The sequence below is a fragment of the Anolis sagrei genome, chromosome 5, assembly GCF_037176765.1.
Source record: "Anolis sagrei isolate rAnoSag1 chromosome 5, rAnoSag1.mat, whole genome shotgun sequence".
NCBI classification, from domain to species: Eukaryota; Metazoa; Chordata; class Lepidosauria; order Squamata; family Dactyloidae; genus Anolis; species Anolis sagrei.
Genome location: NC_090025.1, coordinates 98,583,401 through 98,609,384, shown reverse-complemented (window position 1 = coordinate 98,609,384; position 25,984 = coordinate 98,583,401). Strand labels below are relative to the sequence as shown.

Here is a 25,984-nt window from a genome sequence, read left to right as displayed (position 1 = left end):
AATGGACAAAAGTAGCAGCTACCTTCAAATGCAGAAAATATTTTTTTTTTGCTTCTTGCAAAACCTTTTTGAAGAAGAGCTCTACCAGAACCAAGATAGTTATGTCCGCAGCTGAAGTTCTGCAATCTTGAGAGCAGAAGAATGGAAATGGACTGCACTTTATTTTTTTTTAAAAAATCCAAGATATGAACCATAAGAATATGACAGCTCTGAGATGTAATAGCTGATGTTGGAAACCAGCCTGAATTTTTTTAAAAATCTGCCTATCTCATCAAGCATCTGAAACAACCCTTACTTTTATATACCACCTTCCATTCCTTGTAGAAAATAGGCAGTGTACACTGCCTTCACAATGGTCCTTCCTCAGACAATAACTAGATCGAGAATTTCTTAGCTTCAGCAAGTCCACTGCTTTTGTTCCAAGGAATATAGTAGAGAATCTTTGAAACAGAAAACTTGGGAAATTGCGTTACTAAAATTGTTCCTTCTTTTCATAGGCTTCAAATGGCACACTTTCAAGAAATGCTTGGGTATGGGAAAACAGCAGCACAGTGGTAGGAGGATTCAAACAGCATGCTGTTATGCCTCCTCTTCAATAAACTTACTTTAAAGGCCTTTCTGAAAGTAAGTGGGATTTATGCACTGAATTCTCGGTAGGCATGTCATCTAGCTTGCCCAAAAGGTCTTTCAAGCTCTGCCACTTCTTGGGTCATGGGGTGTCTCGACTGAAGGATCATAGAAAAAATCCTGCTATGTCTGATCAAAACCAAGGACTCAAGACACCATCAAGCATACTCCTTCTTAGCAGTTATCTTTATTGAAGTTAATCTCTTATACCTAATTATATTTCAGTAAAAAGCCCTGGAATATCACCAGACCACAGTCAAAGGCTTTGAAATTACAAGAATCTTATTCCAGCTCCAAACTGAACTCCATCACAGATTCTGGAAAACAAAAGAAATAATTAATGTACTAATCCCCTCTCTCATGTGATTTTAGTTTTATAAACATAATTTACATGTCATTAACCTTTATTATGTTTTAAAGCTGATGATACCAAATTCTAATTTTGCACTCAAAAATAGTTTCTGCACCAGCATCACTCCCAAAGAAATTGACTGCTGATCCTTGATGGGTTTCCAGAAAAGAAAGTAATAATTGTAGCTAGTGGACAAAAGTATGGTGCTCCTTCCTGGTACATTGGTGGAATATCCCTACCGATCTTCTAAATCAGGGGTCCACAATCTTTTTAAACAGAGGGCCAGGTCACATTCCCTCAAACTGTTGAAGGGCCAGATTATAATTTGAAAAAAACACGACTGAATTCCTATGCACATGGCACATATCTTATTTGTAGTGCAAAAAACACTTAAAACAATACAATAATTAAAATAAAGAACATTTTAAACAAATATAATCTTATTAGTGTTTTAATGATAAGTGTGGGCCTGCTTTTGGCTGATTGTTGTTGTGTGCTTTCAGGTAGTTTCAGACTTAGGTTGACCCTGAGCAAGGGCCGGGTAAATGACCTTGGAGGGCTGTATCCAGCCCCTGGGCCTTAGTTTAGGGACCCCTGTTCTTAATCAAAGAGATGGGATTGATTGAATCAAACCCAGATAAGAGTGAGTTTACAGACTGGAGGTGCATCTACACCAGGCATGGGCAAACTTCAGGTGTTTTGGATTTCAACTCTCAGAATTCCTAGCAGTCTGGCTGTTAGGATTTGTGAGAGTTGAAGTCCAAAACACCTGGAGGACCAAAGTTTGCCCATGCCTGATCTACAGTGTAGAACTGATGTAGTTGACATACCTTTAACTGCCATGACTCAGTGCTAGGGAATTCTGGGAGATGTAGTTTTACAAGTTGTTGTTTTAGCCTTTTCTGCCAAAGAATGCTGGTAACTCACCAAACTACAAATCCACAGATTACATGGCATTGCGTCATGGCAATTAAAGTGGTGTCAATTTACGAGTTAGACATCCAACTTACATACGACTTCTAGTTTCAAATGGAGCTGAGATAACAGGAAGCAAGAGGAAATTTACCTTTTTGGAAGGAAAATTCACTTCTGGAAGAGTTACTATGGGAAAAAGGTGTCCCCACTGAAGCTTCATCACCAATCCAGATTTCCACAACAACTCATAATTTTCAAAATTTAATTGTCACAAGGACAAAAAGTGAATCTTCTAAGGAACACAGCAAAATAAACCTTACGGGGTATTCATCTTTCTCTATGCTATCCAAAACTCACTCACTCTCCCTCTCCCCCGCCCCCTCTTTATATATATTTGGCTAGTGTGACACTTAAAATGTACTATTTTGACTTACACACAAATTCAACTTAAGACCAAACCTATACAACCTATCTTGTTAAAAACTTGGGGACTGCCTGTAAGTTAATTCTACAGCACACCTTGAGAATGCTCCTGGTAAGCTGTAGGTAAGCTGTAGAAATGCATGGTCACAGCCTATATTATTTTTTAATAATGATTTTTATTGATAAGTGGCATAAAAGATATTAAACAAAAGGAATTTTGTACACACAAATAATTAAAATACCATATACCTTCCCAAGATATTGATTTTGATACAGCGAAAGTAGCCAATATTATTAAATGACAACAATGTGCACAGGTCTGCATTAGTGTGTCAGCATGCATGTTGCCACCATTTTAGATATAGACTATGACAATCCACTGTCAGTTGAAACAATGGACCAGGAGGACCTATTGTATTGTATAATGGATCTCTTGGGAACTTAATACTACAATATACTCAATCTGGCAGTGTCCTTAAGAACTATTTGAAAGCTATAACTAGTACAGAATATCACTCCAGGACAGGGAGAAGAGATCACACTATTTATTGTGCAAGCAGACTGCTTATTGCTTTGTTTCTGAACTTGTTTCAAAGTGCTGCCTATGACCACTTTGAAGTCCCCAAAGTCCTTCCATATTAGCCAATATGCCTTGTAGACAGATATGTCAAAATTTTGTGCCTTGACTGACTTGTGAACTATGACCAGATTTGGGTTGTTGTAGGTTTTTCGGGCTATATGGCCATGTTCTAGAAGCATTCTCTCCTGATGTTTCGCCTGCATCGATGGCAAGAATCCTCAGAGGTTGTGAGGTCTGAGGATGTAATCTGAAACATTCACATAGAGTTCATTGTCCCACCCTGGACCTTCCACAGATATATAAACCCATTTTCCTAGTTCCAACAGACTTCACAACCTCTGAGGATGCTTGCCATAGATGCAGGCAAAATGTCAGGAGAGAATGCTTCTATAACATGGCCATATAGCCCAAAAAACCTTCAACAACCCAGTGATTCCAGCTATGAAAGTTTTCAAAAATACATTATGACCAGATATTTTTTTTTTGGTATTACTATATACAGTGATTTGGTCTAACTATATACAGTGATTAAGCAATTGATATTTAATTTTTACTGAAAGTCGCAACACACTATCAGAATTCAGACAATAAAACTACATATAAGATCAATAGTTTCCATGAAAAGATTATCACCAATCTAAAATAAAAACCCCTAACATACCTGTCTCCACTTTGTACTCCCATTGGGATACAATAATTGAGTTCTAATCGAGCAATGTTTCCAAGCCTGAGAACTATTCCAGCGCCGTAAGACCACCGGATGCATTCTGCCAGTTTCCGAAGATGGGCTTGAGGACCATCACCTGATAAGGAAGAGGAGTGCATAAATATAATCAGTGGTTATTTAGATGCAGTGAATCTTTGGGCTATTAAGCTGAATTTATCTGCATTGGTACCTGGATTTTTAAAAACTCGTCCAGGTGTGCATAATTCAAATTAAGTATTTTGCGGATATGGCCACACACTTGGGGTGACTGTCTTACCACTGCTATGGTCTATTCCAGGGGTCCTCAAACTTTTTAAACAGGGGGCCAGGTGACAATCCCTCAAACTGTTGCAGGGCCGGATTATAATTTGAAAAAAAAACATGAATGAATTCCTGTGCACACTGCACATATCTTATTTGTAGTGCAAAGAACACTTAAAAGCAATACAATAATTAAAACGAAGAACAATTTTAACAAATATAAAATTATTAGTATTTCAATGGAAAGTATGGGCCTACTTTTGGCTGATGAGATAGGACTGTTGTTATTGTTGTGTGTTTTCAAGACGTTTCAGACTTAGGTTGAAGCTGAGCAAGGGCCGGGTAAATGACCTTGGAGGGCCGCATCTGGCCCCCGGGCCTTAGTTTGAGGACCCCTGGTCTATTCATTGAGGCAGATTACTATATAGTCGTCAACTTTATTTCTGGAAAAGTACTGCTCTACTAAGGAAATGTATACGGGGAGCTTTGCAACCTTTTTTTCACTTAAATAGATGCAAATGTTGTTTTATGAAGTTTGATTTTTGTTTGTCAGACTTCAGTTTACTTTTTGATCTGTACAAAAAGCTGTCAAGTACAGTTTTATTTAAATACTCCTTCTTGGGGGATTCTGAAATGAATCTATTTGGCAAGTATCCATCTAAAAAGGAAATACGGTGTTACCCCTGCAATTTCTGTAAGTAGTTACAATTAGCTCTAGATAGTCATCGTAAATTAAGTCTATGAAGTAATACTAAATGCCCCCGGTGGCGCAGTGGGTTAAAGCCCTGTGCCAGCAGGACTAAAGACCGACAGGTCGCAGGTTCGAATCCGGGGAGAGGTGGATGAGCTCCCTCTATTAGCTCCAGCTTCTCATGCGGGGACATGAGAGAAGCCTCCCACAAGGATGATAAAAACATCAAATCATCCGGGCGTCTCCTGGGCAACGTCCTTGCAGACGGCCAATTCTCTCACAACAGGAGCGACTCCTGACATGACAAAAAAAAAAAAAAAAAACTAAATAGATTATTATACAATTCTCTGTGGATTTATGATTGTGGCATTTATAAATTAAATGAACTGTTAAGGCCTGATCAAGTATTTTGACCATTTTCAGGACACAATTTATCTGCTCATACAGTGTGACAATAACAGTGGGACAAAGTTGGAAATATAGTCAGCTGACATTAATTCATTATTTTTATATTATTAAGATCTGTTTAAAAAAGAAACATAACAGCATACATTGTTGTCTCCATCAACCCAAGCTTTCTTTTAGATATATAAACAGACAATATTTGAAATGCTCAACAGATTTTAACTCAATGAGGTATAGAACACTAGGTTTCCAAAAGGACACAGTGTTTAATAATAATAATAATATTAACTCAATGAGGTATAGAATACTAGGTTTCCAGAAGGACACAGTGTTTAATAATAATAATAATAATAATAATAATAATAATAATACTTTATTTATACCCCACTCAATCTCCCCCAGGGGGACTCGGTGCGGCTTACATGAGGCCACGCCCAACAATACAGTAACACAATACAATACAAAAGCATAACAAAACCAGAAAATAAAATGCATAAAATGCAAAACCAATATTATAAGCAAACAGCAAAAGCAAATCAAACATTAAAACACAGAGGATTAGGCTGGGCAGGGTCGAACTCAATTATAAAATTTTAAAACACTTGGAGAAAGGACAATATAAATTATCAGGATGAGGCTCCGGGGATAAGGAAGGATTTAATTGCGCATATTGCATATATTTCATATAACCAGTCCAACAGACTCATTTAAAGAACTGCAAATCTCAGTTATATATATTTATTTACCATAGTGAAGGTTGCAGAGATTGCCAGCATTGAGGAAAAAGTGTGTCCGAAAGAGATCTCCAAACCCTCCTCGACCTGGTCGAAAAGGAAGAGGTGTGTACATATGGAGGCCTCCCGCCCAATAAGCTTCACCTCCTAGGTAGTCACCTAAAATAGAAAAGCAATACAAAATATTCATCACGTTGAAATTCCAAGGAAGACTTGTCAATTCAGAAAGAATTTATACACTAATTAAGCTCCTGTTCCAAAAGTAAGTTAAAATATACCTAAGTTCCTTAGCGGACATTTGTGTAACCAGGGCAACACAACACAAGATTTCGGCCAATACCAGAGACAAAGAATTTACTCTTAGAATTAGATCTGTAACCTTGGCTAATGGAGAACACAAAATGGCTGATCTGTGTGCAAACCAGTGGGTAGAAAATCATCCAAAAAGAGACAGATCCAAAAATCGTCCAAAAAAGAAAAAAAAACCCTATTAAAACAGCTTTTGAAAGCATTAATTAGCCCCAGTGGAATTCTTAAAAAGAGATATAAATATATAAATGTTTGTTTACAATCAGCCTCTCCTTTTCAACTTTCTACTGGGATTAATTACTGCTTTCAAAAGCCATTTTCTCCTCCTTATACATTTCTCAAGACAAGACCATGGCAATTCTACTGAGGAGGATAGTTAATGTTGTCAATAACAACAACATTTTATTATGGTCCAAAGACCCTTATTGCACTGTAGGCACAAAAAGTATAAAGGTAATGAGATTAAGAACAACCAGTTGATTGAACACACTTGACTGTGTAATCATCAGTAATCATCTTCCTTGATTCTATAATTTGCTGATAGACCTGTGCATTGTATGTTTTTGCCCTGTTTCTCCTTCTGTTCCCTCACCCCCTATTGTTCTTCAGTATTTATATTTACATTTTAAATGTACTGAATGTACCAAGTTCGTAATGAAAATGTGACTTTGCTTTCCTGTGCTGGTCTATGACTGACATAAACAATTTGATTTGATTGATAGAACACACAAATGGATAAAATTTACAACAGTATTTATTTGATTTTATTTATTTAAAACATTTATATTCTGCCCTTCTCACCCCGAAGGGGACTCAGGGCGGAGCACAGCATATATATGGCAAACATTCAATGCCGGGACAAGAATTCATATACGCATACATAAACATTAAAAACATTTATCTCAATATTAAAATACATTGTTTAAAACCGTCTTAGTCATCTGCGTCAAATCTAATTGGCCTGGTAATCTTTCCTATTGCTGCTTTATTGCCCTGTCCCAAAAGCTTGGTCCCACAGCTAAGCTTTTACCATCTTTCTGAAGGACAGGAGGGAGGGGGCCAATCTGATCTCACCAGGAAGGGAGTTCCATAGCCGGGGGCAATCACCAAGAAGGCCCTGTCTCTCACGCTCACCAATCACACCTGTGACAATGGCGGGACGGAAAGCAGGGCCTCCCCGGAGGATCTTAATCCCCGCTATGGTTCTTAGGGGGAGATGCGTTTGGATAGGTAAATTGGGCCAGGGTCGTTTAGGGCTTTCTAGGCCAAAGCCAGCACTTTGAATTGTGCCTGGTAGCAAACTGGCAGCCAGTGGAGCTGGCGTAACATGGGAGTTGTATGCTTTCTATATGCTGCCCCAGTTATTAACCTGGCTGCCTCTCAATGGACTAGTTGAAGCTTCCGAACAGTCTTCAAAGGCAATCCCACGTAGAGTGTGTTGCAGAAGTCTATCCTGGATGGACAACTGCTTAAAATAAAAACTGCTTAAAAACATGTTGGCTAAAAACATAGGTAAAAGACTACAAGAAGTGATGCCGTGTTTCAGCTTGTGTCTAAAATTGGGAATTGTCTAATTCTGGCTGCCTCAGAAAGAAACTTGGCAACTGCCAAGGTCACGTGTTGTCCTGTTATCTTTGATATGAAGCCACACATCTACAGATATCTTATACACTAGGTATCCACCAATGGAATGACATTGTCGAAGGCTTTTATGGCCAGAATCACTGGAGTATTGTGTGGCTTCTGGGTTTAGGAGAAAATGCTGCTAGAACATGGCCATACAACCACACAACACCCCAGGAATGACATTCTTTTTCTGCCCCCATCCCATCTTCCATGAAATCTTCCCTATAATGAGTTGGTAAATTTCCCAAAGCAGACCTGGCTATGGAAGGGATGTGGGAAAATTCTCTGGAACTGGCAATTAGACACCTAATACTAGATGTTGTCTTCAAGTAATGCGATACTGAGGTGGAAATTGATACCAAAACAGAACTTGGTCTGCAATCACAACGACAAATTGAAGACAGATGTTTAAAGAAAGACCAGTTTGTCATTTCTGCTCCCAAATGTTAATAACCTTCAAACACCAGCCTTCTCTGGAAATGACATCTTACCCCAGCAGCCCTCCGCTCTTCTGATTTATAAGCTAAAATAGGGAGTTTCTAGTCAAAAGGAGCAGGGGACTATTAAACAGATTTATGCAGTAAGGAAAAGTGCTTTTGTTCCTTTAGGAACCACTCATTCAATGAAACCATAACAGCTGCTATTAAAGGAAAATGGAAATCCATCCAGCACTTTTAAATAATTTTAAGCTTCCGAGTGGGTTGGAGAAAATATTACACCATTACAATCAAATAGCAAGTTTGGAAATTGTACTAATACTTACAAAATTAACATGTGATAGCTCTGATGACCAGTTCTATTCACATTCACATAATATAATATAATATAATATAATATAATATAATATAATATAATTACTTTATTTATATTGCGCCCTTCTCACCCCGAAGGTGACTCAGGGTGGAACACTGTACACATACACGGCAAACATTCAATGCTGCTTTGCATAGAATCATAGAATCAAAGAGTAGGAAGAGACCTCATGGGCCATCCAGTCCAACCCCCTGCCAAGCAGGAATATTGCATTCAAATCACCCCTGACAGATGGCCATCCAGCCTCTGTTTACAAGCTTCCAAAAAAGGAGCCTCCACCACACTCCGGGGCAGAGAGTTCCACTGCTGAACGGCTCTCACAGTCAGGAAGTTCTTCCTCATGTTCAGATGGAATTTCCTCTCTTGCAATTTGAAGCCATTGTTCCGCGTCCTAGTCTCCAAGAAAGCAGAAAACAAGCTTGCTCCCTCCTCCCTGTGGCTTCCTCTCACATATTTATACATGGCTATCATATCTCCTCTCAGCCTTCTCTTCTTCAGGCTAAACATGCCCAGCTCCTTAAGCCGCTCCTTATAGGGCTTGTTCTCCAGACCCTTGATCATTTAGTCGCCCTCCTCTGGACACATTCCAGCTTGTCAATATCTCTCTTGAATTGTGGTGCCCAGAATTGGACACAATATTCCAGGTGTGGTCTAACCAAAGCAGAATAGAGGGGTAGCATAACTTCCCTATATCTAGACACTATGCTCCTATTGATGCAGGCCAAAATCCCATTGGCTTTTTTGTGGCCACATCACATTGTTGGCTCATGTTTAATTTGTTGTCCATGAGGACTCCAAGATCTTTTTCACACGTACTGCTCTCAAGCCAGGCATTGTCCCCCATTTTGTATCTTTCCGTTTCGTTTTTTCTGCCTAAGTGGAGTATCTTACATTTGTCCCTGTTGAACTTCATTTTGTTAGTTGCATAGACAATACACAGGCAGAACAGAAGGAGGTGGTTTGTTTTGACTCAGTGTCCAGCTGTTTTTGGTGCCATGGAAGGTTCGGCTCAAGCCCAGAGGGTGCTGTTGCTCTATCCTCTATGACCAAGAGCCCTCGGGACTTTCTCCTTCCTTTTGGTCACCCAGCATTTCCTGATCTTCTTTCTTTATGGCATCGTAAAACACCTCCCCCACCTTTAGTGGTACCTAACTGCTTTGAGATTGTGGCAGGGGAGGGGGGAGGAAGAGAAGTTTAAATGTTGTTTCAATAATACAATCCACAATCTGGTGCCTCGGATATGATGCACTTCAACTTCCATCAGCCTCTACCAATGAGGTATGAATTTTGAGAGCTGGAAGCCAAAATATTGGCAGATAATAGGTTGGAAAATGGCAGTGCAGTCTTTTGCTGTTAAAATTGAAACAGTCACAAATCACAGTGGTCATGCTCCCAAGTAGTTTTTTTCTACTTCAAGTTTATCCTTCACATGTTAACATGTTAAGAAGCTTTGGTACGAGATATACAAAAAGCTAGGAGAAATCCTCCAGCTAAAATTCGAGTTTAAGCCAGAATATTTCTTGTTGGGAATGACAGATTTCAAGTTAGATACGAATGACGATAAGATCTTTTTTTTATTTAACTACGGCAGCAAGAATCTGTATAGCCCGTTTGTGGAAAAATAAAGAAACAACAACCCTTAACTCTTGGATTGAGAAGGCTATGGACATTATGAATATGGATCTGTGAACTCAGAAAGTATCTCAAAATAGATCACAATCTAACAGTACGGATTGGAAGAAATTCTTTAATTTTTTGGAAAAAGAACAAATAATTTTTTTCGTAAAATAGGAATAAATGAAGGACCTCCAGCGCCAAGATATGGTAGATTATAGGATAACCTTTAATCCAACGTTATAATGTGAATGAAGGAATGTATATTTTCACTTGAGGGATCTGGAAGTTAGAGGGGGAATGTAACAATAGATGTTTGGTATTGTTGTCAATATATGGTGTTTTCTTATGGGTTTTTTTTTGTCTTTTTAGTGTATGGGTGGCTTGTCCAAATTTGCATAAATCAATAGATTTTTGCAAATTATTATTTCTGTATGTGAGTCTTGTGAGCATTGTGGATGTGTATTTTTATGTTTGTTATGTGCAGTTCATATATAATAAAAAATGTAATTAAAAAAAAGTTTATCCTTCACATTTTGATGTCACCCTTCCTTTAGCCAGCATTGGACTAGCTTCCTTGCATCTTGCAGGCCCCACCTACACTGACCATTTAATGCAATCTGAAACCACCCTCAAACTGTGGTGGCTAGATAACTCCCACAAAAGTGCACAAACGAAAGGCCTTAATGTGCATCGGTACTCTGTGGTTTGTGTCATCTCCATTTAATAATAATAGTAATAAACTTTATTTATACCCCACCACCATCTCCCCAAAAGGGACTCGGGGTGGCTAAAAAAAAGGCCAAGCCCAAAAGTACAGACAACAAAATTCCATCAGAATAAAATACGTACACCAGCAAAATAAAATAAAACAAGTTAACACACTATAAAATCGAACAGAATGGGCGGGTCGAATGGACGACGTAAAATGATAAAACCGTGAATGAGATAGGACAAGAAAATATGTAATTCAGGGGAGCCCAAAAAGAATAAACAGTGAAGTAGGCTTTCAGTTTAGGCCGTAGGGAAAGTGCATCATAGGGACAGCACTATAGATGGAGCAGACAGAAATGGGATAATTGGTCACTCTCCGAAGGCACACCAGAACAGCCAAGTTTTAAGGTTTTCTTGAAGTCTGCTAAGGTGGGGGCTTACCTAATCTCACCAAGTAAGCCACAAACTGGTTTCAGGATTCCCTATATAAACATCTGATATAGCAAAACCACTTTCCTGAATATTGTTTTGAAACTGCATTAATTAAATGGTCAGTGTGGATAGGGTCTCAGTGAGTATCTCATCTGGCACTGATCAGGGAGAGATCTGTTTAATTTTTACAGTATTAAGCATCCTTAATCTATTCTCTAGGCTCTGCTAGCAGTAAGAGAGTGTCATTGTATGGAAAGCAGCTTCTTACCTTCACTCTGAGGACCAATGCTGTACATACTGAATCCACGAACACTAGTTGGTCCGCCAAGATAAAATCTAGAAAGGCCAAAAGGGGCATCATTACAAATAGGAAAACATTCCCCAGTCACGTTGAAATATAAGAGAGTATGAGATGCCTGGATGTTCCTGCTGAAGCTGCCAAGCAAATACATCATCTTTTAATAAACTGATAGTTAAATCTGATACATGTAAATCCCATACATGTCTACTCAGAAATAAGCCTCACTGATAACTCTGTATTGTGGCACAAGTATACAAAATATTGCTGCAAGCAAAGCGAATGTTGATGTTTAATGGAAGATAATCACGAACATATCTTTTGTATCTGGAAAAATAGAATGCTAGAGCATGTCCATTCACCTAATGCAAAACTGGCCACAGGGTCACATTGGAAACCCTAGTGATTCCTAGAGACATGTGTGCTCTCTAGGAATCTCTAGATCCCTGATGGCAAAGCTATGACACGTGTGTTAGCACTGACATGCATAGCCATTTTGAATGACACGCGGCCGCATGCGGCCACATACAGAGAAGTATGGGGCCGCATGCCAGGTGCAGTAGCCAAAGATGAATAGTTTGAACCTGAGCCATATAGATGTGCATATTAAGCCCACATAAGATGCTTTCCCAAACTGAAGATATACTAGAAGCAAACAAAGGACATTGAATACTTGCCTGTCCGCAATACTGGATGGTTTGTCTCCAATTGGAACCAACATTCCACCCCACAAAGAGGCTGAAAAAACCTTTAACGAGACATATTTTTACAGTTAGCTTGAGAAGTTTTACAATGACTTTGGTGCAAGGCTGTGTCTGTATGTCAGTGTCGGCTTGCACACACATCATCCAGAACATGTGTACACATTCTCCCATACTTTGCCTTTTAAAATCTTTATCTCATTTTGGAAGCATTTACCTTAAGAAAAGGTTGGTTGCTCATAAAGACATCTGTCATTGTCCCTAGATTGCTCTTTCTTTTCTGAGTATCAAATTCCAAGCCATATCACCCGCCCACTGTCACTGTGATTGTGTTTATTATAATTTTATGTTGTTATGTTTTCACATGTTTTATGTAATTATGATGTCATTGTTTACTGTCTGCGTTTTCGGGTTGCGTTTTCGGTTTTATGCTGCTGTAATTTGTGTTTGGGTTTGGCCTCATGTAAGCAGCTCTGAGTCCCCATTGGGGAGATGGTGGTGGGGTATAAATAAAATTTATTATTAATAATTATTAATAAATGATAATAATAATAATTATTAATAATAATTAATAATAATAATCATAATCATCATCATCACCAAACAGTTAGGAAATGTGTTCAAGTTTCAGAAAGTTCTTGTCATGTGGCATGGAGGACACTTATTATTCAAAAAAAGCATGTCTGATGTTTCCACAGGCAAAAAACCCCCAAAAAACCCTCCATTAGCATGTTTTGTGAACTCTGGCACAAGGATCCTACAAAATAATCATTGCAGCCACATCGGCACTTTCTGAAAAATGCATATTCCCCATCCTTTCAATATTTTTAGCATGAGTCCTGAACAAATGTCACACTGTGCTACTAAAACAAAAACAGTGTCATTCCAATGTATGAACTGTAACTCAAAACCCAATAAATCAAAAGGTATTCCTCCATCTGAAAATCATTTCAAAGGTTCTATAACATTAGAGCCAATATGGCTTTGTTTTGCATATTTTAAGAAGTATTTTGTGGAAATATGTTTTAAGATGTGTATTTTAAAGAATGTTTTTATATGAATGTGTGTTTAGCAATGTTCTAACCCACCTCGAACCATGAGGAGAGGCGGCAAGAAATAAAAATTATTATTATTATGGTTTCAGCATTAGAGTATAGAGACTAAAGTCCAAGGCCTCTTCTACACTGCCATATAAAATCCAGATTATCTGCTTTGAACTGGAATATATTGCAGTGTAGAGTCATATAATTCACTTCAAAGCAGATAATGTGGATTATCTGATTTGATAATCTGGATTGTATGGCAGTGTATTATTATTTATTTATTTAAAACATATATATTCCGCCCTTCTCACCCAGAAGAGGACTCAGGGCGGAGCACTGCATATATACGGCAAACATTCAACTTTTTTTTTTTGTCGTGTCAGGAGTGACCTGAGAAACTGCAAGTCGCTTCTGGTGTGAGAGAATTGGCCGGCTGCAAGGACGTTGACCAGGGGACGCCAGATGATTTGATGTTTTATCATCCTTGTGGGAGGCTTCTCTCATGTCCCTGCATGAGGAGCTGGAGCTGATAGAGGGAGCTCATCTGCCTCTCCCCGGATTCGAACCTGCGACCTGTCGGTCTTCAGTCCTGCCGGCACAGGGGTTGAACCCACTGCACCACCGGGGGCTCCCATTCAATTCAATGCTGGGACATAAATTCACATACAATACAAAAACATGAAGGGTTTTGAATCCCCATTTGGCCATGAAACCCACTGGGTGACCTTGGACAAGTCACACACTCTCTGCCTCAGAAGATGGCAATGACAAAACTTTCTCTGAACAAAAATTGCCAAGATAGGTTCACCTTAGGCTCATCATTGGTCAGAAACATACTGGAAAGCACACAACAATGAAATGAATGTCATTAATTCCCATTACTCTGTAACATCTGTTGAAAAACTTCATGGACTTACTGAATCCCACAGGAACTGTCTATTCATCTGAAGTTCAAAGTCCTCTTTTAGAAAGCTCACATCACCACCGGTAAAACCAGCCAGTTCCTTAAAAAATAATAATAGCGTATCAACTAATTTGAAAGTATAATGTCTAAAACCGAATAATTAAACAAAAACAACATATACTCCAAACCCCATAAACTTTTATCTAATCATCTGTCATTTCCAATCTTGGTGCTATTAGAAATATTGAGGACTTGTCAACTGTGCTGGACATTCACAATCCACCTGGAGACCTCAACAAATACAAACACTTTTTTGAATCTCTTCAGGCAGATACAAGACAAGCACACGAAGACACTTTATTAGATCAGGCATTAATACCTGGTTTATTTTCAGCAAGGCTCCTCGTTTCGGCAGGATGGAAGAGTTTCGAGAGTCAACTACCATGGCATGCTATGGAAAACATCAACAACAAACAGTTATTACATTTTGTAATGTAGAGGGGCAAATCGCATATAGACTTATTATAGGCACCGAAAAATTTACTTGCCATCTCTTAATATTTATCACCATTGGTTTAGAAAAAAACATTATCTCTGTTGTGTCAGGATGGGTTTTTTTTCAAAAATCATATTGTTATTTTCAGTTGAAATCAGAATTATGCAGTATTCTTAGCTGGCCTTTTGTTTGAAAGTTACTACAGATGGAGCAAAATCCTCAGGTACTCTGACATATAGCTGATATAGAGAAGCTGCTTAAGATTTGAAGTTGTTTTCTTTCTACCCCACACCAATTTTCTAATAAGGCTAAATTCAAGTCCGGCTGAAACAAAACTTGAAACAAAGTTATAGCTATATGGGTCACCTCATCTCTCCGAGGTGTGAAATAGAACAATTCCCAGGCAATGCATTACAGATGTTGAACATCAATGTGATATCAAATATCAACACTTTACTGACAGAGCAGCTCAACTTTATAAACCACCCTTATGTGCTATTTGGCCAAATGCATTATATACTTCTTTCCTTAGGAGTTCTGGAAGGAAGATTTAAATTGTGATGACAGGAATCCCTATAGTGAGTGATTCAGGAAAGATTGGGGCCCCAAAGAGGAGGGCAAAGGAGAGCAGCAGCCAGACCACCTCCACTCACCGTCCCTGCCTTCCCCTAGAAAGGGAGGCCCACCCCTGCCACCCTGAGGCCAGGAGAAGGCACCTGGAAAGGTTTCATGGCTTCACCTCAGATTAAAAGGGTAGCAGGAAAGGGTGAGCCATCTTCCCAGGGAAGAACATTATGCAAAGAAGGAATCTTAGAAGTAGAGGACACCACATGTGCCATGCAGAAAAAGAACAATTAAAGTACCCCCGACAGATGGCCATCCAACCTCTGCTTAAGAGCCTCCAAGGAAGGAGCCTTGTGGACCGTATTTTAGTTCTTGCAGACCATTGGTAGTCTGCAGACCACTGGTTGGGAATCACTGGTTTATTTGAATGCTGGTTGTTCATTGTAACAAAAAACGCTGAAGATCTGCTTCTACATCTTCAATGGCTAGTTTCTTTGTGAAACTGGTAATTAATTAATTAACATAGCATGAAGGCACTGGCATGCATGTCTGCATGCAAATAGCACAGGAAATACTTGTGATTCCCCCCCTTCCCCCGCCCCTTTGTGGCTAGCTAGATCCCAGCCACACTGGTAAACATGCATCATTGATCTCTCTTAGGCCCCTTCTACACTGCCAGATTATCAAAGCAGATAATAGATAATCCACATTATGTGCTTTGAACTGTATTAAATGAATCTACACTGCCATACAATCCACTTCAAAGCAGATAATCTAGATTTTATATGGCAGTGTAAAAGAGGTTTTACTATATAGTGCCCTGAAAAGAAAAGATAAATTCTGTGCAGGAAAAAGGTTGCACTTATCCGCTACTTTATAAAATCATAGTATTGGAAGAGACCACATGGGCAATCCAGTCCAACACTGTTGGACCTCAGCCTGTGACTGTGTTTCAGGATCAGGGTGCTTTGGATGTGGGGAATGATGTCAATGGGTTTCAAGATGGCAATGGTTTTGTCAATTATATTGATGCAGAGAATAACCAGGAGATCCCTGTTCAATGTGTAGTTTCCCATGAGAATGTTCCTGGGGGGTGTGGGGATGATGGTGTGCTCCCTGAATTGCTACCAGAGAGTTTCCATGATTTGGAGCTTGAAAACAGCTCAGCACCAGGTGCTGAAATTAATGAGCAAATAGATAGACAGGAGGAGATTAAGCAAAACAGAAAAGCCGAACAATGACTTCGGCATTCTGCCAGGCTTGAGAGAAAAAGATAAGGGATTCTAAACTAAAGCGAAACCAATTTCTGAGTGCTTGGAACATAGCTAATAAGGAGGTAAAAGTCCCAAGTACAGAATATGTATTCAGATGAAGCATCATTTGGAATCAAGTCAAGATCTTGTCCTTGTTTCATGGAAGCCTAGCTTGGAAGATTCATGTTTAAATGCCTTTTGTTTCATGGTTTTGATTCTTGGATTCTATGATTTTGTATTAATGCCTTAGATTCATATTTCCTGGTTTCTTGGATTTTATTAGAGAAGTTTTGACTCTGTTTTCATGGACTTTGCTGTACTATTTTCCCTGGACTACTTTGTTCCTGCTGATCTTCTTACCTAATTGGATTTACCTATTTCTTTAAAGTGCTTTTTATTTTATTACTTTTTAATTATTTTCAATAAAAGGATTGTTTTCCTACTCAACAGTGTGGTGTTAAAGTCAGAGGGCTTTTCCTGTTCTGGAGTGCAACAAACACCTTGCCATGCAGGAAAACGCTGTGATGTACATAACTTAAAATTCTTGGCAAAAATACCAAATAATCACAATAAAAATTGCTTTAAAACTAGGCATATTTATTTCATTTGGTACCATTAATTCAGGATCATTAAGAAAGGTATCTTTCTTCAAAATCACAAAATCTTACAGACACAGAAGACTTGAGGGAGTGTCCACTTTCTTCTCGAACAGAAAATGACGCAGTTCTGGCAAGGCAGCCAAGCTCTCTCCAAACACCTTCCCATTTTACTGTGTGGTTAGTCTTCCAAATCGGAAACTGTAAAAGAAACCATGTATGACTTTGAAGGAGAGAAACATTAGAAAAATATTCAGCATTTTCCACTTATTTGTTTATGGAACAGAGGCAAGGTAGGCAGACAAAAGCACTGGGTTTATTACTGCTGCAATAGCCAATCTCAAAAGCAAACCCCGACTGCTTTCAATTGCACTCCTACACGGCACTGACTCTCCACAAAGCTATGGAATTCAGACACCTTGCCTGTCCATTTATCAAGTGCTTGCTCAGTCTGATAACCTTCAGAAAGACAGAAAAAGCTCTCTAAAATTTCCAGCAACGACGGTTCTATATGGGGACAGTTGCCAGACACAGAGGTGTAATGAACACAGAGTATCACATTTATGCCACATTCTCCAACCCAAGAATAGACAAGTGTTGCTTTTTTAAAACCTACATTGAACTCTGTTGATATTCCTCGGTCTGTTTCACGAAGGGAACTCCAAGGAAATTGTCCAGTTACTTTGTACAAATTGAGAGAAAAGCTAGACGTAAACATAATAAGAGATTTGAGGTCATAACAACAAAATAATAACCTGGAATATAAATGTATGCTTAAAATATGGAAGTGCAGAGCTAATTTTTACTTTTTCTGTGCCAGCAAAATGACCATGGTTCTTATTACTGCCAAGATTGTATTAAGGGTTCTATTTCCTGGATCTCTAAAATCATTACAAAGACAATGCAATGGGAGTGACATTATTTTCTCCTTATCACCCAAAATGCGCATTCCTTGAATCTTTACATGCTTATAAAATGATCCACTTTCACATCACTATTTATTTATTTACGGCATTTATACGCCGCCCTTCTCACCCCGAAGGGGACTCAGAGCGGCTTACAAGATATATTTTCATACAATATATTATATTATTAGCATAGTACAATATCAGTGTTATATATTACTATACCATTATTTTGTAATACTAGCCATCCCCTGCCATGCGTTGCTGTGGCCCAGTCTGGTGATACGGAAAATAAAGTAATGGTTTCTAATATGTGTAATTTCTTTATGCTTGTGGGTAAACAGTATTTTTTGGTGTTTCTTTGTCAGTGTTGATGTAGAGACTGTCTGGTTTACCTACTCTGGAACATGCAACATGTAATTGCCCTTCTTTAGGGGTCCCTTTCAAATCTATGATACTACAGCTGTCATATACATATGTGTGTGTGTGTGTGTGTGAATCATATATATCTATATCTATGTCTGGATGGCTCTTTGTCAGGAGGGCTTTGATTATGTTTTCTTGCCCTGATGAAGGGAGTTGGATTGAATGGCCTTAAGGCAGCATTTCCCAACCTGGGGGTCGGTTGTGAGGGGGTGTCAGAAGGGTTATGAAAGACCAACAGAAAACACAGAAAACACACCCCTCACTACCTCTGAGGATGCTTGCCAAAGTGCAGGCGAAACGTCAGGAGAGAATGCCTCTAGACCATGGCCATACAGCCCGAAAAAACCTACAACAACCCACAGTATTTTCTGTTGGTCATGGGAGTTCTGTGTGGGAAGTTTGGCCCAATTCTATCATTGGTGGGGTTCAGAATGCTTTTGATTGTAGGTGAACTATAAATCCCAGCAACTGCAACTCCAAATGCCAAGATCTATTTTCCCCAAACTCTTTCTGTGTTTGTATTTGGGCATATGGAGTATTCATGCCAAATTTGATCTAGAGCCTTCATTGTTTGAATCCACAGTGTTCTCTGGATGTAGGTGAACTACAACTCCAAAACTCAAGGTCAATGCCCATTAAGTGCTTTCTGTTGGCCAAGGGAGTCCTGTGTGCCAAGTTTGGTTCAATTCCATTGTTGGTGGAGTTCAGAATGCTCTTTGATAGTAGGTTAACTATAAATCCCAGCAACTACAACTCCCAAATGACAAAACCAATATTTTATGAGTGATGGTCCCTCCTTGGATGAGTAGGTGTCTTGTGGCCAAATTTGATGGCAATTCATCCAGCGGATTTTGAGTTATGATGTCACTCAAAACGAACAGCATTTTTATATATAATTAGTATATATATAATTAGTATTATTACATGTAATGTAAATATATAATTATAATTATAATATTGTATTATTATTACGAGTATTATATTGTATTACATTATAATATTATAAATATTATATGTATATACAATATACTATATTATATTATTCGTAAAGACAAGATGGAACTGTCTTCTGTTCCCCTCTGCCTTCACTCTGGCCAGAGCAGCAGTTGGTGCCAGAGGGGGGAGAAAATGAGTCTGGCATCAGCTTTCCCCACAAAACTACGAACACAGGATTGAAGCATAACATCATTTAAGAATCAGCCAGTCCCAGAAAATGAGGCACAATTCTACTGCAAGTCTGATTGGCTTAACTGCCTGCTTAAAGAAACTTCTGCTTTCACATACTGCCAATGAACTAAATGATACTCATAGGACAATATGCCATACAATAAACTTGAACAACTGCTATTGATTCAATGGAATTTTCACCCAAGTACCTCCGCACAGGATTGCAACCCCAAGACCTATGTACATGGCATTTCAGCCTACAATATACTCCGGAGATGGCTTACTTTCTTTCAAAGTGACCAGGTTGGGGTTTGAAGAAAGAGAGACCGTAAGACGTTTCTTTTGTGCCATAGGAGAACTGAAATGTCACCTTCTCAGCTCGACCAAAGATGTTAGGCAATTTGAGTCCCAGCACCTGTAAAACGCCAGAATAAGCAATGTGTGATATTGTTGTTGTTGTTATCATTATTAACGTTATTTATACCATGCCTTTTTCCCCGTGGGGACTCAAGGCGGCTAACAATCCCTTTAAGGTAAAAGGTAAAGGTTTCCCCATGACATTAAGTCTATTCGTGTCTGACTCTGGGGGTGGTGCTCATCTCCATTTCTAAGCCGAAGAGCTGGCATTGTCTGTAGACACCTCCAAGGTCATGTGGCTAGTATGACTGCATGGAGCGCCGTTACCTTCCCACCAGAGCGGTACCTACTGATCTACTCACTTTTTAAAAAATATTTTATTGCGTTTATATTTATTTCATTTTAAAAAAACACAACTCTATAATTCATATAATTATTTCTTCTCCTTTCGCTAGTTGTGTTACCCCTTGTGCTCCCTATTGATCTATTCACATTTGCATGTTTTCAGACTGCTAGGTTGGTAGAAGCTGGGGCTGACAGCAGAAGCTCACGCCGCTCCCCAGATTCGAACAAGTTTAGCAGCTAAGCAGTTTAACCCACTGTGCCACTGGGGCCTCCCTTTACTCAAGTTTTAAAAGCGCAATATAAAATATAAAGAACAAATAGAAAAGTATGGTAAAAACAGTTTAAAATAGAATAAATACACTGAAAATAGCCTTTAAAAATTACAATTCTCACCCACCCCATCACACCCACAACCTCCCCAAAGCCTGCCCCTTATCCTTTCCCAAATACATCTTTGCCAGGACACTTGTGCATGTAAGCATTTTATACAGTTATCTAGACATTATTGGAAATAATTCTAAAACTCCCAAATTTTAATCGTTATCCTTTCCCAAATACATCTTTGCCAGGACACTTGTGCATGTAAGCATTTTATACAGTTATCTAAACATTAATGGAAATAATTCTAAAACTTCCAAATTTTAATCATTAGGGTTATTTCTAATGGCAAATAATTATCAAGCAGAATTAATGGTTCTATTCAAAATATACAGCAACATTCATTCCTGTAAATGTGTCATTTACCCAACTATAAAGCATACAGATTTTATCTCAGGGTTCTTTTGATTCTACCTTGAACCAAATTGAGATAATAAAATATTTCATATGTAATTGAAAAGAATATTTGAAAGTCATCTTAAAATAATATATATTTATGAGTTCAGCACTCTACATACAATATAGACATCCAAAGGTTTAGAGACACTAAGGGCAGGCATAGATTTTTTTAAAAAAATCAACACATACAACATCATGAGTAACATCTCATTGATTTTAAGAAGATTCCCTTCCAACAAAGTTTGCTTGGGGATTTTAGAATAAGAGAAACTGTGTCCACATCACAATAATTAAAACTACAATTGATTATGTGGAACCTACCATGCTCCCTTCATTGTTGCCAACCATAGTGTTATAACTTCCAGTTAATCTTCTTAATTCTGTTACTTCAAATGTTACATCTAAACCATTTGGAAGGGCATCATCACCTAAATTCATATAAACACAAGGTAAAGAATGCAATATTCGCCTTTTGTAAAATAATATTAATAAATTTCAGAAACAACAACAGCATCACCAGACTATTTTGAGAACATATGTGTTAACTGTTGTATGCCTTCATTTTTGACACATAGCAACCCTAGAGTGTACCCACAGCAGGCCCTGTTCAGACAGGAATTTCCCTTTCACTGAACAAATAGAAGTCCACAAGAATAATGCTGGATTCGTGTTTTCTGCTGCCCTGGAGACTAGGGCTCAGAGCCATGGGTTCAAATGACAGGAAAGGAGATTCCACCTGAGCAGTAGGAAGAACTCTCTGATCGTAAGAGCTGTTCAACAATGAAACTCTCTGCCTCAGAGTGTGGTGGAGGCTCCTTCTTTGGATGCTTTTAAACAGAGACTGGATGGCCATCATGTCCGGGGTGCTTTGAGCTTTTCCTGCATGGAAGGGGTTGGACTGGGTGGCCCCTGTGATCTCTTCAACTCTGACTTTATGATTCTATCTCTGCTAGTGAAAATGGAAATGTCAACCCCAGGCCACCAGAAAGTGGAGATTTAAGCCACCTCCCTTTGCTGTTTGTCTCACTTTCTAGCAACCTTTTAAATATTTGCCATACGTCAGCAGGAGACTTAAAGACACCAGTAAAAATATGCACACAGTTATACTGCTTCTTTTTCCCTTCTGGATTTTTTTAAAGCAGGGAAACTTATATGGTAGCAATTAGCAAATTTGAAAGTTTTTGTGGACAACTGTAAAGAAAACATCATACTACATAGGCATGGCTCTTAGAAAGAAACCTGCAAAATTTCAGAAGAGCAGATGGAAGATTTTGGAGTGGAGCCAAGTGATTTATTTTCCTTTCCCATATTCCATGGCTCTCTTTGGCAACTTCACAAAAATGGTGAATATCAAAATGAAAAGCTATTGAACACCATGTTTTACTATTCACTTGGCACCAGTCATACAGAGTGCAATAGGCCAAGTGAAGACATACTGTCCATATCCTTACAGAGAGAGGTCAACCCTTCTGTTTAAGGAGCTCCATTGGCTGCCGTTTACCTACTGAACCCAATTCAAGGTGCAGGTGCTTACCTACAAAGCCCTAAATGATTTGGGACCTGCCTACCTGCATGACCGCATCTCCGTTTATGAACCAACGCGCTCCCTTCGTTCATCCAAAGAGGCCCTGTTCGTGATCCCACCTGCATCGCAGGCGCGTTTGGTGGGGACGAGGGACAGGGCCTTCTCTGTGGTGGCCCCCCCGACTCTGGAACACCCTCCCCAAAGACATTAGATTAGCACCCTCGTTGGCAGTCTTTAGGAAGAATCTGAGGACCTGGCTATTCCGATGTGCCTTTCCGGAATAGGATAACCTCCAGCACTATGTCCCAGAAGCACTTTATTAGAGTTTAAGACTCTCTGCACTCTGCACTTGCCCAGAAATCCAACATACCACCTGCCACACCCAGCACTTTTTTAATCTGTACCCATCACTGGCCCGGCCCTGGTTTTTATTGCGTAATGATGTAATGTTTTGTTATTGCTTATTGCTTATGTTTTTAATTTGCTTTAAATTGTATTGTTATTGTTTTGCTGTTGTTGTGTTGAGGCCTTGGCCTTTGTAAGCCGCATTGAGTCCTGCGGGAGATGCTAGCGGGGTACAAATAAAGTTTAATAATAAAATAATAATAATAATATCCCAGGCCACATAGAAACAATGGCTTGCTGTTTTCATCTACTCTAGGCCAGCTGGTTGTTGTGAAGCACACTGATATAGAATTGTTTGTGCATTAAAAAGTGAAACATACTAAGCAATTTAAATCTATACGGCAATACAAAGCACTGATAATAATTACCTTGACACGTATCAATCAGAACATCCACCTGTCTAAAAATTCCTAAGCGTAGCAGCTTCTCACGAGCTTCATGTGACTTCCTCATAACCTTAATTAAAAACATTTAAGATTTAATTTGGCATTTCACTACAATAGCATAATGTTTGCTTAACAGTTATCTGGCAATTGTACAATATTATACATCAAATAAAAATTGATGTAAAAGGTTTATTTTGTGACCTGTGCCTTTTCATTCAAGAAATAGATTTCCAAACCACAGAAAATATTGTCAAGGTATATTTTCCTTGGATTACCTATTTTTTCAGAGATATAACCAAGTTAATTCTTTTTCAACAAAACACCAAAGAACCTCATGTCAAAGTTAAATTTAGCAGATTTTATTTAACATAAGCCTCCACAATTCAATTTATTCATCTTTTAAAATATGTCAAGAATTTTGGTTGTCTTTAATCCAAAATTGTATATAGAACTACACCTATAAACATTTAACTTATACTAGCCATCCCCTGCCATGTGTTGCTGTGGCCCAGGCTGGTGATCTTGAAAATAAAGTAATATATGCAATGTCTTTCTGCTTGAGGGTAAACAGTATTTCTTTCTGTTTCTTTGTCAGTATTGATGTGGAGATGGTCTGCTTTGCCTACTCTGGAACATGTAACATAGAATTGTCCTTCTTTATGGGCCCCTTTCAAATCTTTGATACTGCATCTGTCATATACATATATGTGTGAATGGCTGAATGTCAGGAGGGCTTTGATTATGTTTTCTTGTGCTGGTGAAGGAAGTTGGACTGGATGGCCTTAAGGTAGCATTTCTCAACCTGGGAAGTCAAGACCCCGGGGGGGGGGGGGTCACCCGGGGGGGGGGCGGTCAGAAGGGTGACTAAAGACCACCGGAAAACACAGTATTTTCTGTTGGTCATGGGGGTTCTGTGTGGGATGTTTGGCCCAATTCCATCGTTGGTGGGGTTTGGAATGCTCCTTGATTGTAGGTTAACAATAAATCCCAGTAACTACAACTCCCAAATGTCAAGGTCTATTTCTCCCAAACCCCATCTGTGTTTATATTTGGGCATACTCAGTATTCATGCCAAGTTTGATCCAGATCCATCATTGTTTGAGTCCAGTGCTTTCTGGATGTAGGTGAACTACAACTCCAAAAATCAAGGTCAATTCCCACCAAACCTTTCTAGTGTTTTCTGCAGTCAGGGGTGTCCTGTGTGCCAAGTTTGGTTCAATTCCATCGTTGGTGGAGCTCAGAATGCTCTTTGATTGGAGGTGAACTATAAACCCCAGCAACTACAACTCCCAAATGACAAAATCATAATTTTTGAGTGATGGTCACTCCTTGTGTTGTGAGACGTTTTGTTGTAAAATTTGGTGTGATTTCATTCATTGGTTCTTTTGTTTTTAAGGTACTCATTATTCACAGAGCATTTTTATCTATATAAATAAAAATATAATGTTTATTTGTGGGATTAACAGAACTCAAAAACCACTGGGGGAATTGACACCAAATTTGGACACAATACACCTAACAACCCAATGTATGTCCTTCACTCAAAAAAACACTGTAGTTGGCCACAGCAACGTGTGGCGGGAACAGCTAGTGTGTGTGTATGTGTTTGTGTGTGTGTAGATATGTAGATATAGATAGATAGATAGATAGATATAGAAAACACCTCCTTTGTTAACTGACATATATCCGTACCTTGGTTTGAATTAAATGAAGATACCAACACATTTTATATTTGGTAATAATTCCAGGCTTTCAAATATTTCAAAACACATACACCCAAATTGTTTCACTACTTACATCAATGAGATTTTTAGCCTTGAAAACGCCCCCAATTTCATACATGATAATGTCATCTTTAGTCCTTCCAAGTCCATCAAAGTGTACATGCTGAACCACAACCTAAACATAAAGATAATTTAGCAAACAACCCTACAGAAAAAGTTAATAAAAAGAAAATGTCAAAAATACAATGAAAACACAGGAATTGCGTGGTTTGTTTCATTATTAGGTAATAATTCCAAAATGATACATAACATTGTATTATCATGTATTGAAGTCAAACATTTTTACTTCTTTAGCTATGAAGATGCCAGCCTCAAAAAAATTTATTATTGAAAATATATTTAGTTTATGTTGACATATATGCCTGGCCCATATACATTAGGTTCTTCTCCTTACCCCTTTTTTCATTTTTCCATACTTAAAAAAGGGGAATGTTACCATCAAAGTCTAGTCAGATTATTTTACTAGATTTTGCATTTGACTGAACTTAAATACATTTTGCATGTGTTTATTAAAGCTTCAACCAAAGTTTTCATCATTAAGATAAATGCAACTTCTTCTCCCGTCCTGGTTGCAAACTTGTTTTTTAAAGCTTCAAGTGACCAGAAATCAACAAATAGCTGAACTTTTATCGGACTCGTGTGCAGTTTTGCATTGAAAAGATTGATTTGGAAATGCGGGGGGGGGGGGGGGGGGCAAGGGGAAGGTTATGCCACTACTCACATCTTTATTTTCAAGAATTTCTTGTTTAGTTTCTGGTTCAACTTCTATTAGTTCAGCTTCTTCTCCTATACCACCAAAATCAGGACCGCTCACTGGAAGAGGCTCCAAACTCTGAACAAGATACAGATT

The 25,984-nt window shown here is 38.7% G+C and overlaps 1 protein-coding gene across 1 annotated transcript in view; it reads right to left on the bottom strand.

Moving 5' to 3' along the window:
* Positions 1 to 794: 794 nt before the first annotated feature.
* Positions 795 to 25,984, bottom strand: part of SAMM50 (SAMM50 sorting and assembly machinery component) — a 28,459-nt gene continuing 3,269 nt past the window's right edge. The window contains exons 2-15 of the mRNA XM_060778163.2: positions 25,856 to 25,966; positions 25,148 to 25,249; positions 23,333 to 23,420; positions 21,356 to 21,462; positions 19,840 to 19,970; positions 17,674 to 17,761; positions 17,130 to 17,258; positions 14,528 to 14,599; positions 14,162 to 14,248; positions 12,178 to 12,248; positions 11,471 to 11,538; positions 5,707 to 5,853; positions 3,559 to 3,700; positions 795 to 944 (exon numbers count right to left, since the gene is read on the bottom strand). Of these exons, the coding sequence (XP_060634146.1) occupies positions 899 to 944; positions 3,559 to 3,700; positions 5,707 to 5,853; positions 11,471 to 11,538; positions 12,178 to 12,248; positions 14,162 to 14,248; positions 14,528 to 14,599; positions 17,130 to 17,258; positions 17,674 to 17,761; positions 19,840 to 19,970; positions 21,356 to 21,462; positions 23,333 to 23,420; positions 25,148 to 25,249; positions 25,856 to 25,966 (1,389 nt within the window). The 3' untranslated portion in view covers positions 795 to 898. The remainder of the gene's footprint in view (positions 945 to 3,558; positions 3,701 to 5,706; positions 5,854 to 11,470; positions 11,539 to 12,177; positions 12,249 to 14,161; positions 14,249 to 14,527; positions 14,600 to 17,129; positions 17,259 to 17,673; positions 17,762 to 19,839; positions 19,971 to 21,355; positions 21,463 to 23,332; positions 23,421 to 25,147; positions 25,250 to 25,855; positions 25,967 to 25,984) is intronic.